Source organism: Malaclemys terrapin, chromosome 2 (assembly GCF_027887155.1).
Source record: "Malaclemys terrapin pileata isolate rMalTer1 chromosome 2, rMalTer1.hap1, whole genome shotgun sequence".
Taxonomy (NCBI): domain Eukaryota; kingdom Metazoa; phylum Chordata; order Testudines; family Emydidae; genus Malaclemys; species Malaclemys terrapin.
In genome coordinates, this window is record NC_071506.1 from 252,378,417 (window position 1) to 252,397,979 (window position 19,563).

The window sequence follows — 19,563 nt, forward strand, 5'->3', positions numbered from 1 at the left end:
AACTCACTGGGCCATCTAAACACTGACTCCACTGACATCACTTTGAATGTATGGTGTTAAATCATACACATTTTTATAAATATAGCTTTGTTTCACAAGTGCACTTGATTGATTGTTACATCAGTTGAAAGTTAGATTATTCTAAAAAGCTTCTTTTAGTAAAGAAAATAGCAACACAAAATTGTGCTTCTGTCCTTTAAACTTTTAGGGTAAAGAAAAATAGATTTCTGATTACATGGAGTATAGCTAAACTCTGATATTTCATGCCAGATACTCAATCTCTGAGTAGCTTTTCTCTTCTAGCCTCAGTTCTGCATCTGTCTTGCTTAGAATCTGCTCTAAAATTCAATGCAACTGTGCAAGATACCTGTTTCTAGATATTTTAACAACACTATCCCAATTTTCAGAAGATTTAATTCCTTCCAATTGTGCCAGTTGCTGAAACTGAATATCATGGTTGGGTCTACTGCTATGGGACAAAGTGAGATGCATAGCTGGGCAATTTTTATGGGCAAAGGGCTGAGAGGTCCAGATCCAGCACTGCCTCCATCAGAGGCTTTGTTTTGATCCCACTTCCTCTAGATCAGGGGTGGCCAACCTGAGCCTGAGAAGGAGCCAGAATTTATCAATGTACATTGCCAAAGAGCCACAGTAATATATCAGCAGCTCCCCACTCCCCCCCCTCCCCCCCAGCTCCCAGGGCCTCCTGCCCAACTGCAGCTCCACCGATCAGCACCTCCCCCTCCCTCCCTCTCCGCAACTCCCCATCAGCTGTTTTGTGGCATGCAGGAGACTGGGGGGGGGGAGGGGGAGTGGGCGAGGCCATGGCAGACTATGGGGAGGGGGTGGGAAGGGGGCAGGGCCTGTGGCAGAGCCAGGGGTTGAGCACCCCCCGGCACATTGGAAAGTTGGCACCTGTAGCTTCAGCCCCGGAGTCGGTGCCTATACAAGGAGCCGCATATTAACTTCTGAAGAGCCGCATGTGGCTCTGGAGCCAGACGTTGGCCACCCCTGCCCTAGATGCTGCTGAGTTGTTACACAGAAGCCACCAACCAGAACAACATCTGGCTTCATTGCTGCTTTCAGGGAAGCGGATTTCTCCCCGTAGAGTTACATATCCTCTTCTGGTTTTTGCTATGCCTCCTCTCCCCTACAATGCCCACAGAAGCACCTATATTTGGGCCTCTGGTTCTCCTCTTCTTCATCTGCCCAACAGAACAGCTCCTTTTTAGACACATGAAGCAGTTTGCAATATTTGTCATCTTTTTATAATTACATGTTTTTCGTTGTTCTGACAGTCCGGTATAGACTTGTCCACTTAAATAAAATTCAGTCAGACTTGTGCTCCTGATTCCTTTAGGTGCCACTGAAAATCCCACATATGGGCTATTTTTAAAAATGTATTAATTGTATTTAAGGAATGCATTGTTATAGTTTATTCCACCGACTTTTACTATATATTTTCTTTTCAACACTTTGCACAGCCTTCCGCTGGAGGCAATTAACTGTTAAAATAACTTCGCTCCAAAATTAAGTGGCCTGTATGGGAGAGCAACTTTAGACTGCTACTCTCTGTTACAGTATATTGTGTAAAAATGATTTACTGTGCTGCACGTGAACAGGTACCTGAAGCCTACTGCAAGGAGGCAGAGCTGAGGTTGCAAGTGAAACCTCAACATTGTCACTTCCTGACCGTTTAGTGCTGAACCTTGCAGCCTTGCTATTCTCTATATGTACTTTAAAAAAAAAAAATAGAATTTCCTAGGATACTTTAGAAAACCCAAATACAGGAAAATGTTCCATATATAAAATTAAAAAAATACAACCTAAAATTGAATCATCATATTTAATTAAAGAAGAAGAAGCAACAGTATAATGAAGCTGTGGAACTATTTAGACAAAACACACCAGAAACCCTATGCAACACACACTAAGATCCACAGGAGGGATCTCTTCACTTGTATCCCATAGGAAGTTCATACGAGAACCCCTCTTCCACAAGCCTTATGAGAAGTGCCTCTTCTACGTTAGATGTGAATAGGTGGTAGAACTTTTTATAAAGCCTTAACTCATTCACTACACATTTACTACCTATTTTACACTACACAGATAATTTTTGTTCATGCCTAAGTTAAAGTTTTTCCCTTTACCTCCTGTTTTTAAATCAGAAAAAATACAGACCAATAGTACTAAGTGTACGGAATGATTTTTCAAAGCCTCACAGCTAAATCAAATAAAAAAATAATGTTCTCTAGAACACTCAAAAGTTCTTTCCAATAAGGGCTATTTCTATGCTATGTTTTAGCTTTCTCCCCGTGCAATTTTGATACTAGAGGGGTTTTTTTAGTTACAAAAAAATATTTGTTTATTTTCAAATAACGGAGCAATTCTTTTTTTTTTTTTTTTTACTAAAAAAGCAGACCAACCAGTTTTGCTCAAACATGCCAAAATAAATAGATTAGATCATCATGGGACCAATCTAGAAAATTACAGTCTGGAAGAGTTGTTAAATTTTAAGTGACTAAAAACAAGGATTAGAATGTGTTATACGCTCTCAGTTTTCTATTTAATAAACTGTACAGAACATAATTTACTAGGTTTCTCTTGCTTTAGCTATACCTTCTTTCCCATATCTAACCAAGGTTTATATTTTCCTGTTTTGTTTTCTATATCTTTCTTCTTTCCCTCTACCCCATAAAGTACATGCCCTTTTTTATGTCTACATTACATGTTTTACCTCCTCCTCTATGTTTTCAGTCTTTCCCAGTTCTTCCCCCAAAACAAAATACTCATACCTCTCCCTCACTTCTTTTCTAACAAATTCTGCCTCTCACTACCCTCCCACATACATTTTCATACCCAAATCTCCTAACTCCTACCCATCTCACTTCCCTCATTCATAAACCAGAAAGGTCTTCTAAAGCCAGAGGATTCTACCAGAAGACTAAAATAGGTATTCCCCCTCAATCTTTCCTTCAGTTTTTAATTTTGATGCTGCCTGAAAAGAGCTACCAGCAACAGGCAAGGCTTTGGAAGCTGTTTGCAGAATAAGGCAAACAAATTTCAGCAATTTTCATTCAGTTCACATTAGAACCAGAGAGACTAGAAATCTTGCCCCTATTGAAATCAATGAGGTGATCAGGAATAATTTGACCAAAAAAAATTTTTTTAAATGCTAATTTGTCAAAACCAAATTTGTTCATGTGAAAGGGCTGTTTTTTTGACAAATCTCATTTCAAAAACTTTAGGGAAAAAAGTTTTGAAATTGTAGAAAGGTCCCATCTCACCGTTTTGTTTAAATAGATTTTCGGTTCAAAACAATTGTTTTTACATTTAAGCTTGTAAAAAAGTCAAAATGAAAGAGAAATGTTTAAAAATTATCAAAACATTTTGACTGACAAACAAATTGTTTTGGGATTGTCCGTTTGTGAAAGTTTGAGATTTTGAATTCTGTCCCGAATGGAAACAGTTTTAAATCTTGAAAATTTGTAAAGGTTTCTGTGATGAGGTTCACCCCACACTTTCCCTGAAGGGGTTAATGTAGAAGAGTGCTAATTAACCCACCAGGCCACAGCTGAGGGAAATCAGGTGGCTAAGCAACTCAGTGAGGGAACCCAGTTGAGGAGGAACAAGCTGGGCCAGATTTATGAAGCTAGGAAATTGGCAGCATAGGAGTCTGCTGGGAAACAGACTGCGGTCACTCCCTGTGAGAAGGGACAAGTGTTTGGAGGCTGCAGAAGCAGGTAGCCTACAGTTACTCCCTAGGAGGAGAGAGTTGGGAAAGCTGGCAAACCCAGAGAGGGGGAGTGCCAGATGTTAAGGAAAGGGCTCAGGGAAAGGCACAAGGTCTAGAAGGGAAAACATCCTTGCACCGGCCCTGGAAGAAGGGAGGAAGGTCCTTCACTGAACCTGGGAGCTGGGGGCAAAAGAACATCTCTATCAGAAACACAAAAGAAATCTCTAAATCGCTGATGTTATAGGAACCTAATTCAAAGAAGGATGAAGTTACATGAACGAAACTTCCTGAAATTAATAACTAATCATTTTATTACTAACCTTCATTCAAGAGATTGTTTTCCCCCCCCACACATTTATATTAAAGTAAAAAAAAAATTGTTAGGTACAAAAAGACTAACCCATTTCTGGCATAGCACGATCAGTTTTTAGTATCTGCACCCCCTCAGAAATTCTGTCAACAAAGCTATAACATTATGTCCCACTGAAGTTTTCATTCCGATAAATGAAGGTCATAGTGGAAATATTTACAATGAACTGATGTTTCTGATTGGTTAGCAAACTGCTCCAACTAGCAGTCTTTTTCAGCAAGCTAGTCGGTGCTCACTGGTAGAACAACATGCTCAGCCTTGGAGTACTTGGAGCAACAGAAAAGGAAGCTTCTCTAGTAAGACCTCTGGTAAACGATGTGCAGTACTGATAGTCCTGGAGACCCAAGCCCTCTTTTATCCACCAAACAGATGTAACGTGGTCAATGGAAGGATAGAACAATCAGACCATAAACATGCTTCAACCCTGACGTAGAAAGAACTGACTTTAGGGGCAAGAGGATATTTTAGACTCCATGGCCTGAGCTATTCTTGGCATCTCTGCTGAGGCTGCCAACATCCAGTGGTATAGGTTCAAACTATAACTCTCATGATAACAACCTGGGAGCTCTACAAAGGCAATGCTGCATACCTTGAGTATCGGGGTTAGGGGTACAAGAAAAAGACAGACAGGGACCTAACATCTGAGCTGTGATGATGGATTTGAAAAAAAGCCTCACTCTGCTCTCCTACCCTGGCAGGACAGCTGGCCCAAGAGGTTTAGGAGATCACTGTAAAGACATGGGGCATAACAGGGATTTTTAGATAGTCACACTGGGTTTCCAGAGAGAACTAAACTAAACAAAATGTCACAAGATTTTTTTCAAACTCAGAACACTAAATGGGGATGGGTTTTTGTGTCACACACAGAAATCTGTCCAAGAACCAAGGTAACTTCCTACATTATTATAAATCTATATTACACTTGTTGCCAGTTGTGACCCTAGGCACCCCATAATCACACCCTACATACTACTGCAATAATATCTGTACAAAATATGGCTTGGGAGGTATATGAAAGCTAACATGCTGGTTATTAATATTGTAAAGTGCATGTATTAATGTTATATGAAGTTACGAATTCTCTCTGTATGATGTTGTTATAACATGTTTAAGACAAGACAGCCAAAGGAAAGTGAGTTTACCTCTATTTACATATTAACAGTAAACCAAGCTGTCAAGCTAAACCAGTGGGGGTTATCCTGCTCCTGAACCTGAGACACAGAGAATTAAGGTGGCTCCTGCACCCCAGAGACACACAGGAGACTGAATCCCCAGGAGACCTTCCTGATTTGTAAGACAAAAGCAATCCCTTTGGGAAAAGAAGAAACAGAGAGAGACTTCATCTTTATCCTTCACTTTAAGGAAATCAAATCGGTTGGTTGCTTTATCTCCTTGATGGGTCCCGGCCACCAAAAAAATTGAAAGAAAATTGTGGGTAAAAGAAATCATCTTGAACAAAGACTGTCTTGAAAGGCTAAGTTTTATACTTTCAGATGCATATTTTTCACTTTTAATTGCTTGTAACCATCCTCTCTCTTTTTCACTTGGTACCACTTCTTAGTCCATGCTCTTTTGTTAATAAACTTGTTTTATTTCTACTATAAACCAATTCCGTTCTGTGTTTGAAGGGAAGGTCATATTTACCCCAGTTAAATTAATAAGCCGAGATGTACCAACTCATTAACAGAGCAGCAAACTTAATATCTTCTGTGAATGTACAGTGGTAGAGGCCGTGCATTGCAGAGAAATGTCTGAGGAGCTCAGGGGCTGGAGTTCTCCAATTGTTACCTGCTAGGCAAGATTTGCGCTGGGAAAGCATTGAGAAGTATGTTGGTGAAGAAAACAAACCGGTATGGCCAGGAGCTGATGCACAATCTAATCACCAGCAACTCTCACGCTTACTGAGGCAGGGAGGTAACAGTGGCTCACAGCTATGGGTATCCCCAGCAGCATGTTACACAAGTCTTTGTTAATCACAGACATTTATAACAACTGTATAACAAAAAGCTAACTGATAAATTGTTACAGAATACAGTGATCAGGGACATAGTTACTTGAGGCTTAATTTCTAACCAAGAAAAATGGACATTATCATCTATGTATTAGCAGAACATTCAAATCTAGAGATTAAACAAATAATTTTTTTTAAATTTAAAAGACTCCTCTCCAATAGCAACAATGAAATCAAATTTCATTACAGTAGCACAGTGTGTGTTACACTAGTTAAAGATCTGTTATTTCAATTTTAAAACCCTTTGTTGTAAGATTTATATTATGCTATGAAGTGTCCTCTGGTTTGAAACTTAGCATTCAACATTTCAGTTTAGTGAAATCTTAATGTAACTTTATATTTGACAAACTTTGGAAAAAATTCATTTGTCCATTCTTGCACTAGCAAATGTAAAATAAAATTAAATGAACAACAGGAGTTATGGACAGTATTTAAGATTTAAGTGACCTTAAACAATTTTTTTTTTTTTAAAGGAAGTTGAATTCTGTAGGATGCATCTGTGGTGTGAACCATCCATTGTTATTTTGAGTGTCTCAGCCTGGCATCTATTCACAGATGTCCAGTTTTTGCCCTATGTTGAATTTAAATTAAAAGCTAAACTCGTCACTGCACCTCTACCCCATTTCCAACCTCTCTCTATCATTATGGACACCGCCACCATTCTCTGAGTCATTCAGGACATAACCTGGGCATCATATGCTCATTCGGGCCATTTTTAAATCTTGCCACTATTCCCACACAACATAATCCCGAAAATCCAGCTTTTTCTCTCAATCCACAAAGCCAAAACTCCCATCCATATCCATAATTTAATGTCTTCACTACTGAAGCTTCCTCTTTCCTGGCCTTGACTCCTGTAGCCTTACTCCCCCCTCAAGTCTATTCAAAACACTGCTAAAATGATCTTCTTGACTTGTTGCTCTAACCACATGAAGCACCCTTCAAATTTAAATTCACTTATCGTGTGATGCCTACAAAACCCCTGCTGCTGTCAATAGCTAACCAAGTCTTTTCTGACCTTTTGCCTTTTCCTACTCCCTAGCTATAGCCCCAATTAACACAAATGTCAATACAGGTAATTTACAAGGCTGTGCCAATTCTTCACCAGGATCATTCGCATGCGTTTTACCCTCAGCTCTTGGGTGTTCAGACTGTAAGCCCTCTGGGACAGGGATCATTGCCTCTGTTTAACAGTCCCCAGCACAGTGGGGCCTCAATCTCAGTTTTGATCCATCATAAAAATATTTACAACAGTTTGAGTAAAAAGGTTTTGGAAAACTATTTGATTTAGAAAATAAGTTACTGTATATACTATATTGTTTGGGGAAACTTCAAGTTTGAGGAAAGATGCGCAGTACTGTACATACAGTAACATTTTCCAAACTATATAGTTCTCCTTGTTCAAATTATATGCAACTGCTACATTTTGTCATGGAAATTTTCACGGTTTTGTTTCAGGTGAAACTGCATCTTTTACACGGTGCAACATTATACTTCTCTTCAAATCTGGAAATACCTCTTACTTGCACTCTATACAGAATTCAATTCCAAGTAAGTTCTTTCTGTGCAAAAAAAATTTCACAAAAATCTAGCCATTTTCTTAAAATAGCCCTTTCTCGAGTTCTAACGTTAAGAAACCTACATTAAATCAAGTCAGACAACCATAAGTGGTTTCTAAAATACCTCTTTAGAATAGCTTCAGTATTTTACTAATAACGTGGAAAATGTTATGAACGGAGGTATTTTTCTCGTGTCCTAAAAACTACTACCGGTGCTTTCACATTCTGAGATTTCAAAGATAAGCAGCAAGTAGAGTGGGAGTTAAGGAGTAACAGGAAAATAAATGTTGCGATTCCAACTACTTCCTAACAGCAAATGTTCAAAGATTTAAAGTATTCAGAAAGCAGCATACATCGTTCAAAAATTTTTCAGCAAATCAATGAGTTTTTTCAATAGTATATCTTATTTTCATTTTCAGAAACACAACATACCAGTTGAAGGATGTCTTCATCTTTAGGCATAACACTAAGTTCCAGTATGCAGTCACTGAAACACAATAGAATATATTACTCACAATTTTGAAAAAGGGGATTTTATGTTCAGTTAATATAAGGAGAATGACACTGGTTAAGATATGATCTGCTTGCTTCCCCCATGTCAGAACTAGTCAAGCACTCACCATTTAAAAGTTAAAAAATGCTTAGCCTTTCAAATAAGTCTCTTCACTGGAGATGAAATCATAATGGCAATCATAGCATGATGAATACATTCATTTTTTCCCCCTTTACATACTGAATTTTACTTACCAAGGTTCATTTGTATATGCAATATGTTAAACATAAGAGATGTTATACCATGCAGATTCAACATAATTAAATATTCCTGCTTCAATACTACACTACACAATGCAGTATCCTTAATAAAATAAACTTATCTTATTAAGGTAGTTGGAGCAAGGATGGTGGGGCCCCCACAATATTATCACACCACTCAAGTTTTTTTTTGCATTCAAATGTAACCTTTTATAAACAACCATATTTAGCTTGTAAGCTAAACAATCTGGCCATCTTCTGGATGGGAATGCAGAATATCTGCCATCATAGCTTACTTGGCTAGCAGGTAAGAGTGGTTATATGCACAGCAACTTGCCACTTATGAATGTTTCTAAGGTACAGTAACTCCTCACTTAAAGTCATCCCAGTTAACATTGTTTTGTTGCTGACCAGTTAGGAAACATGCTCGTTGAAAGTTGCACAATGCTCCCTTATAACGTTGTTTGGCAGCTGCCTGCTTTGTCCACTGCTTGCAGAAAGAGCAGTTGGAGCTAGCTGGTGGGGGCTTGGAACCAGGGTGGACAGGAAGCCCCCAATCAGCTCCCCGCTCCCCTAAGTTCCCTGTGCGGCAGCCACTCAGAGGGCTATCAATTGCCGGCAGTTCAGCTGTCCCTCACCCCACTGCCATGTGCTGCTCCTGCCCTCTGCCTTGGAGCTGCTCCCGGGAGCCTCCTGCTTGCTCTGCAGAGGGGTGGGGGTGGGGGGAAGGGAGACTGTCAGGGTGTCCCCCTCCCCCCTGCTCCTGCCCCCCACTTACCCCATTTCCAGAGAGCAGCAGGGGGGCGGGGGAGACACGACAGGGCTCTGGACAGAGGCAGCTTGCTGACAGCAGCTGCTGTCTCAACTTGCTGATCTACTTAAAAAGGCAATGTACTTAGAGTGGGGTCAGTGTACTTAAAGGGGCAATGCACATCTCTCTCTCTCTCACACACACAGGGTGTCTCTCTCTGTCTGCCATGCTGTCTCCCCTCCCTCCATTTGTGCTGCCTTGTAGAGTGAGAGGCTACATTAACAATGTGTTAACCCTTGAGGGCTCAGCCGAGTGCTAGTTCATCATTTAGCAGTAAGGCATTCCCTGGGAAATATCCCACCCTCTGACTTCACCACCTCAACCAAGCTTCATAATCATCATTGCTGTGTACAGTTTTAAATTGTTTAAAACTTACACTCTGGTGAAAAAAATTTCCCTGGAACCTAACCCCCCTGCCCCATTTACATGAATTCTTATGGGGAAATTGGATTCAGTTAACATCATTTCTCTTAAAGTCATAGTTATGTTCCTCAAAAATGCAACATTAAGTGAGGAGTTACTGTATCTATACTATCTTTTTTTTTTAAATCTGCTTTTTGGGGGATACCTACGAACTATGGTACCTGCCTATGGTGTCTTGGACAAAAATTAAAGTTGCAAATACGTGAATACAAGAAAAACTACCCACTCTCAAGAAAGTTAATTTAGGGGTCTTGAAAACTGGCAGAGAAGACAGTACAGGCAGTAGCAAGGCAAGCATCCCCATCCAATCCCATGATTGTGCTTCAACCTTACCCTGGAGGAATCAGCTAAAACTTGTACAGTCATTCAGAAGAGACATATGACAATGGGTGAATTGCCAGCTATTTATTGGCATCTCATGTTAAGTTTTGGTCTTTATATCTGGATTACTAAACCCACCGGAAGAACTAAGATAAAAAAGTCACAAGTAACAGTCCACTGGTTTGAGAAGGCATAGGTACATATGGGTCTGCAATGCCACACTGAAAATGGATTAAAGATGGGTCAGACAGCCAGAAATGATAAAAATGTAATCCATGCAGCAAGTCCAAAACTAATGTTCAGAAATTACCCAGAGAGAAACAGTAATCTCATATTCCCCAAACAAAGGCAAATCCTATGAACGTGTTATTCTGGAAACAATGCCAATGAGCTCTATCAAAAACTAAGGCAACTCAAGAACCATGAATATATCTACACTGCAAAAAGAGATCTGCAACAGCAAGTCTCAGAACCCAGGGCTACTGACTAGGGCTTGCACTGCAGGGCAAAAAAAAAAGCAATGTGGACATTAGGGCTCGGGGTGGAGCCTGGGTTCCGAGAGCCTGCCCCCGGCACATTTTAGAGATTGGGCTCCACCCTGAGTTAGAGTGTCTACATTGCTATTTTAGCACAAGCCCAAATCAGTGGACCTGAGCTCAGAAGCACTGCTGTGGTGTTTTGTTTTATTTTGCTGGGTAGAGGTACCCTAAGAGTCTCCATTGCATTTCCTGATGTGCACAGATCTTGATACGAATCCTTATCTTCGCATCAGAGAAGGCACTCTGCACTAAAACAATAGGCTGAATTGATTCCAAGTCAGTTTTACAGTATGTCTTGACTGTCTTATGCAAGGATATTAGAGCTGATCTACAACCTACTTTAATAAAAAGAACAGGAGTACTTGTGGCACCTTAGTGACTAACAAATTTATTTGAGCATAAGCTTTCTCTAAAGTGCCACAAGTACTCCTGTTCTTTTTACAGATACAGACTAACACGGCTGCTACTCTGAAACCTACTTTATGTGACCTAACTATGGCTGATGAACATTTACTGGAAAAATTGCTGCTTACTGCATTGAAATGGAATGTCAACAAAAATTAAAAACGACAGGGCAACTTTAAAGGCATTAGAAATAAATGCCATGCACCTTCTTTTGGAAAATGGAGAAACCCAAGATTCCACCATTTTCAAAAGAAAACAAAATGTCCTTGCAGAGAGCGAGAATGACTCTCTCTCTCTCTCTCTCTCTCTCTGGGACTTTCAGATCCAGAGCACAGACGATCCAGTTTGTTCAAGTTTCAACAAAAGGTCAGAACTCAGTTTAATAAAACTTATTTTCCCACAAAAGAAAAGCCTCATTCTTGAAGGCATAGCATATGCTTAGTTATTCTTTACATATGAAAGATGCTTCTGTTCTGTAGTTCATTTATCCATTTGCTACTAACTACAGACAAAAAGGTGGGATTTCAAAATAGGATAATGTGGGAAATTAGATTTCAAAAAGCTTTTTTCCTATAATATTCATTTGAAAATGTACAGTACACTAAGCCAAATGGTACAGTTTCTTTACTTTTAAAACCAATTTTATCATTACAGAAGCAGATTGATATAAACTGAAAGAAACAGTGTGTAAACAACCATAAAAATAAGCCTTCAAAAATAAGTTTCCAGGACTTTTTAGAACACAAGTTTAACAAGTACATGACTATTGACACATTAAAATAAAAATTTACTGCTTATATTATCAAATAAAATGGGAAATTTTGTTGTAAAGTTATAAGCTAATCTTTAAAAACAACAGTGTTAACAATACTCTGTTGTATTGTTTGACGATGTCCCCCCCGCCCCCCCAACTCTAAACTAACAGTTGGAAAAGGAGGAAGGGAGAGAGGTACTGTAGTTTTACATTATTGCTCCTGAAAAATAGAGACTTCAGTACTGGAACTGACCTTAGGACTCGTGCAGAGCCCCATGAAGCAAATTATGCAAGGGTTCACACCTATGCAAGGGTTCATCTATGCAGATCCAACTTCAACATCAGGACCTTAGACTCTATATCAGAAAGCCACGTAGCTGATAATGCAAAGTTCCCATTCATAGATTCTAGGACTGGAAGGGACCTGAGAGGTCATCGAGTCCAGTCCCCTGCCCTCATGGTAGGATCAAATACTGTCTAGACCATCCCTGATAGACATTTATCTAACCTACTCTTAAGTATCTCCAGAGATGGAGATTCCACAACCTCCTTAGGCAATTTATTCCAGTGTTTAACCACCCTGACAGTTAGGAACTTTTTCCTAATGTCCAACCTAAACCTCCCTTGCTGCAGTTTAAGCCCATTGCTTCTTGTTCTATCCTTAGAGACTAAGGTGAACAAGTTTTCTCCCTCCTCCTTACGACATCCTTTTAGATACCTGAAAACAGCTATCATGTCCCCTCTCAGTCTTCTCTTTTTCAAACTAAACAAACCCAATTCTTTCATGTAGCTCCTATAGAGGATAGGGGGGCTTTTTACATATAGCAGAATATCAACCACTCTCCTACTCTCACACCAAGCGATATTTCATGCTTGTTTATCTGCACTGTGTAAAGGGATTTTTCTTCTATTCAAATAAAATTTAAAAGACTAATTTCCAATGAGTCACCAAAAGAAATCCAACATTTGTAAACTAAAATGTCACTGAAGAGGCTTCACTCAAAATAGTTCATCTAAATGGGATTGTTAATTTATAGGAACCTTGTGGCAGAGGGGTTTGAGACCTCCCAATGTTCATAATTTGTAAAATATACCTGTAAGTCTCAAAATATTCACTGCAAGTGTCAAGATATTAAGGAAATCTTAAACTGTTTTCTTCATTTTCTTAACACTCATGAAAGTGTATGCAAGGTTATCACTTATATAATGCTGATCGGAATCATCACACACAAAGGAAGTGACAGTTTGAACAAAATATTAGGTACAACATTATTAATTCTTAGAGATGTCTATGGAAAGCACTGATCAAGCAAATATGACTTAGAAATGAGGTTATTTGCTATTCTTAGTCAAACTCAGCATCAGAAGAGGTATCAAAATGAAAGCACTAAGACACAGAATCTAGACCAGCGTGAAGATCCACATTTTATGGGCTTTTTTTTTTTTTTTGGTGGCTAATGTTAATCTTGTGTATAGTTCTGAAGGTTTTAGCAATACATTTATGTTATGAAAAATTAAGAAGGAAACAGAATGCAAGGAGGGATTGTAAAAATCCATATTCAATGTTCAAGTATCAGAGGGGTAGCTGTGTTAGTCTGTATCCACACACAACGAGGAGTCTGGTGGCACCTTAAAGACTAATGGATTTAATTGGGCATAAGCTTTCGTGGGTAAAAATCCCACTTCTTCAGATGCATGGAGTGAAAATTACAGATATAGGAATAAATATATATTGGCGCATGAAGAGAAGGGAGTTACCTTACAAGTGAAGAACCAATGTTGTGGCTCTTCCAACCCCCAAATGACTTTCTAAAAAATCATTACTGTGAATCAGCATACTGATCTCCTGTTTCTTGGTCTATTTTCAACGTAACTAGTAAAATAATTTGTGTCTCTTACAGGTTTTTTCATTAATGCCCATCACGTCTCTAAGTTGCTTGTATGCAAGTGAATAAAGATCCAATTTTGGTGGGCCAATCTGATAGGTTGGCAAATACTGGTAAATGGCGCAAGACCTAAATTCAAGAGCAATCTCAGGACTTGTGTCATTTGGAACAATTCACTCTGGGAATTCTGCAGAACTATTCTCTCATCTTCCAGAAAGAATATATAGTACACCTCTACCTCGATATAACGCGACCCGATATAACACGAATTCAGATATAATGCGGTAAAGCAGCGCTCTGGGGGGGGGGGGGGGGTTAAGATTTTTGGCTCCCGAGGACAGCGTTATATCTGGGTAGATGTGTATAAATCAAACTTTACCATCTCTTACCAGAGGCTGAGAGAGAAGGCTGCATGTCCTCAAAACCATTAGATGAATGCAGTTGACTTCTCCAAGTCAAAAGGCATGTGGATTAAACAAACTGAAGTCAATGGGGAACCTTTCCACTGACATCAAAGCGTTAGTTTGGGTCCTATATTAAGGAAAAGCCACACTACTGAAGTCCATAGCATTCAGTAATGAGGATAGGCATCTACATTGCAAAACTCAGTTTACATCTTTTCTGGAAATAACAATGAAGTATTATGAGAAATTGAGGTGCCACAAGAAGGGGTGCTGGAATAACTTGATAATTTAAAAAGCAATAAGCCACCAGACCCAGACTGTATACATCCAAGACTTGTATACATCCTAAAATGAGGAGTTTAAATATGAAGCGACTGAGCTGGTACCAAAATATGCTGTGTCTCATTAAAAACAGCTGATATAAATAATATGCTATTGTATGATATATTTAAAAATATTTCTAAGGGTGATTGGGGGAATTACAGACCAGTAAGCCTTCCATTTATATCTGCTTAATTGGGTTGAAATTATAATTAAAATCAGGGTATTGACATATCTGGAAAATCATGCTATGCTAGGGTATAACCAACACAGTTTCGGAAAAGAAAAATCATCTCTCACTAATCTAGAAGAATTTTTTTTCCAACGTCAGTAAAGTAGTAGATGAAGGCGAACTGGAGGATGTAATTTAATTTTCAAAGGGTCTATGACCAAGTCCCTCACAAGAAGCTACTAAAGAAACTAAGCAGTCACTGCTGTGAGGCAAAATACTGTCTTGTATCAAAAAACTAGCTAAGAGACAGGAAAAGAACAGAAATAAATGGTTGGTTTTCATCATGGCAAAAAAGGTAACAATGTGTTGTTTCAAGTTTTTTTAATAATAATCTAGAAAGTGAGCAGCAAGGTTGCAAAATTTAAAAAGATGACAGTTATTTAGGTTAGCCTAGTACAGAGAAGACTGAGTAACTTTAGAGGAACCTAACCAAACTACATGAATCGACAATACAATAGAAAACTAAGTTGAATGTTAATAAATGCCAAGTAAAGCACACAGGAGGGAAAAAATCTCAATTATACATCTCATATGGCTCTAAATTAACTATCAACTCAAGAAAGGTATGCATATCCGGAATCCTGTTTGCAGAATACTGGTCATTCCATCTAAAGAAGATATTGCAAAATTAGAAGGGAAGAGTGACTAGAATGAATAAAGGCATGGGAAAAACTCTCAACAAAAAGAGTCTGAAGAGACTGGGACTGTTTACTTTACAGGGGAAACAAATAAGAGGAGACATGGAAAAATATATAAAATAATGAATGGAATAGAATAGGTAGATCAGGCGCTTCCTTTCTCGCTGTCTGATAACACAAGAACAGGAGGACATTCAATGAAAATAAAAGGTGGCACTTTCAATACTGATAAATGAAATCCTTTTTCCAAAACCGCTAGACTGTGGAACTCATTGCCACAGAATGTAATTGAGGCCAAGAATTTAATAAGATTCAAAAAAGGATTAGAGACACAAGGTGGGTGAGGTAGTATCTTTTATTTGACCAGCTTCTGTTGGTGAGAGATAAGCTTTTGAGCTTACACAGAGCTATTCTTCAGACTGAAGATACTACCTCACCCACCATGTCTCTCTAATATCCTGGGACCAACATAGCTACAATAGCACTGTATACAATAATATCCAGAATTATAACAGTTAATCCTAACAAAAATTTTGAAGGGCTATAAAACCTCATGCTTCATTTTTTAAAATCAATCTCCAAGTATTAGGGATTAGAATAAGACTTTCATGGAGGGGAAGATTATTGCACTATTATTCCTTTATTATACTTCTGAAGCATCTGGTGTAGGTCACTGTGAAAGACAAATACTAGCTTAGATGGACCATGCTCTGATCCAGTACACCAATTCCTATGAGTACAATACTGTTTGTGGAGGCAGGAGGGATTTATTTTTTATGTATACATACACACAAACTTGCACGCACATACAGTGGTTGACACACTTTTGCAGAATCATGCAATAGTCATCCCTCACTAGCACCAATATATTAAGCTGGCACTCAAAATTGACTAATTTACAAATATCTTACCTGTTCTGAATTAAAGCAATTACTTGGGAATATGTCTTCCCAATAACACTCTCTCCATTAACTTTTACAATTCTGTCACCTATGGGAAAAAAATAAATAAAAAGTTAAACATACAGCATATTTGTTTCTATTCCAGTTTTCTGGATTCTTCTCTATTCATTTTAAAAGGATGTTTCAGTACTTCACAATCAGGACCACTAACGTAATGAATTTAAGTTTAGCTTGCTTTAAAAACAAACTAAAAGCATATTCTTTGCTGCTTAAAAAGATTTCTTTATGTGTAGATAGTGTATATAAAAAATAAAAATTAAAATTTTCCTGCCAAATATTCAGATGTGGTACTTAATTCTATGCTCCCAAATTACATCCCTTAAACAACTCATTTGCTCACACAAATGCTCTTTTGAACACACAAGCAGGCATAAACAATATAAGAGGCTAGTTTAAAAATTTGGCCTCCAAAACAACTTTTGAGGGATACTTCTCGATATTGAAATATGTTTAAAAAATTATTTACAAGTAAGCTTTTGTTTAGAAACTTAAAAAAAAAAAAAGAGGAAATTTTGGATTCAGAACACCTCCAGCAGTAGCACCTGTCCTTTCAACAGGCACCACAATTTTCTTTTGTTCTAGAATATAGCAGTGACAGCAATAAGGAGACTGTTTCTAAAACTGCTCCAATTCCTTCTTTTCCTTAAAATGCTAGTGTCACTTACATGATACTTTCAGCTTTTTGATGTCCAAACTATCTATCCACATGGTGCAGTGGTCTAATTCTGTGCCATCTAGACCAAATTTAGAATTGAACTACAGTTTCTCTGAGCTTTTCCAGGTAGTTTTGTTGGGTCCTACGGATTATAATCTTCTCTCACTCTTCAACCACAGGTAGATGGCAACTTAACATAAAGGAAACATGAGAGATCTGTGTACTGTGGGCTCCTTTTCAGTTTTGAAACAGAAACTAACCTCTTCACTATCACAACAGAGCTAAAAGAGGCTGTACCCCTTACACGATATAGGAATTATAAAGTAATCATGTGCACATCCTGGGCTTCTCTCAAAAAAACAAACAAACAAATAGAAAATGTTTAAGGAAGGACAACAACTTTTAAGAAGCTTTGAAACAAGAGCAAAGGCCACTTGAACTCTTCTAATAACGTAGAGAGGAAGAACTCATTTTTCTTAGATAGAATCTTCCCTATACGAATACCCTGTAGCAGAAGTTAACCAATTACAGATATATACTGGAGACTCTTTGGAATGCATGACTTCTGAAGACTCTTGAATGATGACCTCTTCTACTTGCTAGCATCTTGCTGAGGACAAAGTTCTGCATGAAGATCTAACCCAGCTGAGTTCCAGAAATGGACCTAATGGTTCCTTTTTTTTTTTTTTTTTTTTTTTAACTGGTTTAGACTGTACATATGATTTTCAACACATGATTAACAAAGGATTACATATTGGAGGTTTACAAATGTAAAACTTTGTGAACAGTGCATTTGGGTCCTTGTTTCAGCTGATTGTTTTGCTGAACTGGTATTGCTGGCTAAAATAGTTTCCCAAAGGTGAGCAAGAACAAGAAGCAATACTACATAAGATAATTTGATGCCAAATATCCTCTCTGCTGGTAATCCACGTGACTGATGAGTAATCTTGGCTAGTGGAAGGCCAAGCTCCAGATAAGTAGGTAGATCATTGTGAATTCCCTACCTAATTCCACTGAGGTGTTGGATTTTTCTGAAGCCACAATTTAGTCTGGAATGCTTGAATCATTCTCAAGCTACAAAAAAAAATTACAGATAAAAACTGTCATTATTTAGGCCAAGAACTACATACTTAGGGGTTTTAAATCCTGTTCTAAGAAGTTTAGCCACATTCAGCAGCGGCTCCAGGCACCAGCGCTCCAAGCACATGCCTCGGGCGGCTAGCCGTGGGGGGCACCTTGACGGTTGCTGCGAGGGCGGAAGTCAGGCTGCCTTCGGCGGCTTGCCTGCGGGAGGTCCACCGGTCCCGCAGATTTGGTGGCAATTCGGTAGCGGGTACGCCGAAGCCACGGGACCGGTGGACCTCCTGCAGGCAAGCCACCGAATCCGCGGGACAGGGGACCTCCCGCAGGCATGCCGCCGAAGGCAGACTGCCTGTCGTGCCTGGGGCGGCAAAAAAAACTAGATCCACTCCTGGCCATACTGCAGGGCTTCTTCCAAATACCATCAGATCCTTCCCTTTGGCTCTGAAAATAGGAACTGATTTTTTTTAAATCATAGCTTCAAATCTTGCCCACTTATTTGGTACTTCTTGTTTTCACATAGGAATATTGAGTAATGATGAACATTCTTAGATTGCCTCATATCACCCATCTTCCTGTGGAATTTTTATCTCCAGCCTGCTCTCCCCATATTTTCAAATCAGCTCTCAGGCTGGGAACCAGCAGAAGTGATTTGGGTCAGCTTGGAGCAAGTGTCCAATGACTCAAAAAAGGAATTGCCTGGAAGCTTAAATGGCACTCATAACAGAATCAGCCTCAGGAACGGAGTGATTGAAGGAAGATTATAAGGTGGAAGAGCCTTTGCTCTGTTGTAGATAGACAGAAGGAGAAAATGTGCTTATTGTGGGAAGAAGCAGGTAAAAGTTGTTGTTACAGTCATCCAATGATTAAATCCACCTCTATACTTTTTAGCAACATTTTGAATCAATCTGAACACACTGGTACCAATTCTCTCCTGCCTTGTATGTTGTGGAGTCATTTACATTTGTGCTGAGTGAGTGCAAAACATTGTTCTGATACCATCTTATACCCGCTTTGCTTAGGTGTACATAAGGGGCAAAGCATGGGAGAATCAGGCCCATTACAGTTACAGATATCGTAATTGCTTTTTATTATGTTTGGGATTCTCAGATGTAATCTCAGAGGTAAAACGCTTTGAGAGTCAAACATGGGAACTATGGACCTGCTCAGCAACAACCCAATTAGACTTATGAATACAAAACTACATATAACTATGAAAATTGTTTAAACTAAACCATTCTGCAGTTAGGATATCCTTTCATTCAATTTTACAAGATTGTCACAAGTCTCTATATTACAGCAAGCCACATTTAGTTTTTCCAGGCAACTGATCCACTGACAAACTGGGTGTTTCTGTCCAATCAAACTGTGAATGAGACATTCAATAATACAAAAGAAGTGCCTTGCAGCAATGAAATACAAACTGACAAAAATAATGAAATGTAACTACTTCAGTTCATATTAGGTTTCAAAATGTTTTAACCTCTTTAGCTTAACCATAAAATGAAATAAAACCGTATGTAACAATGGAACAACCCAAGAAAAGTTGGTTCCACAAAATGAGATATCCCATTATATACAAAGTGATTGTGTCAGAAGCTGAGCAATCTAACTGGCTGACCATTCTCTGAGTGCTTTATAATGTGATTTCCAAGATACAGCCATAATAATACATTTCAATCTAAAGTTTTTAACAGAAATGG

At 38.8% G+C, this 19,563-nt stretch overlaps 1 protein-coding gene across 3 annotated transcripts in view; it reads right to left on the reverse strand.

Annotated features, from left to right (window-relative positions):
* ARHGAP21 (Rho GTPase activating protein 21) overlaps window positions 1-19,563 on the reverse strand; it is a 193,480-nt gene that overhangs the window by 60,340 nt on the left and 113,577 nt on the right. For all 3 annotated transcript variants that reach the window (XM_054020709.1, XM_054020710.1, XM_054020708.1), the window contains 2 exons: window positions 16,075-16,153; window positions 8,109-8,163 (listed from right to left, as the gene is read on the reverse strand). In XM_054020709.1, the coding sequence (XP_053876684.1) occupies window positions 8,109-8,163; window positions 16,075-16,153 (134 nt within the window). The remainder of the gene's footprint in view (window positions 1-8,108; window positions 8,164-16,074; window positions 16,154-19,563) is intronic.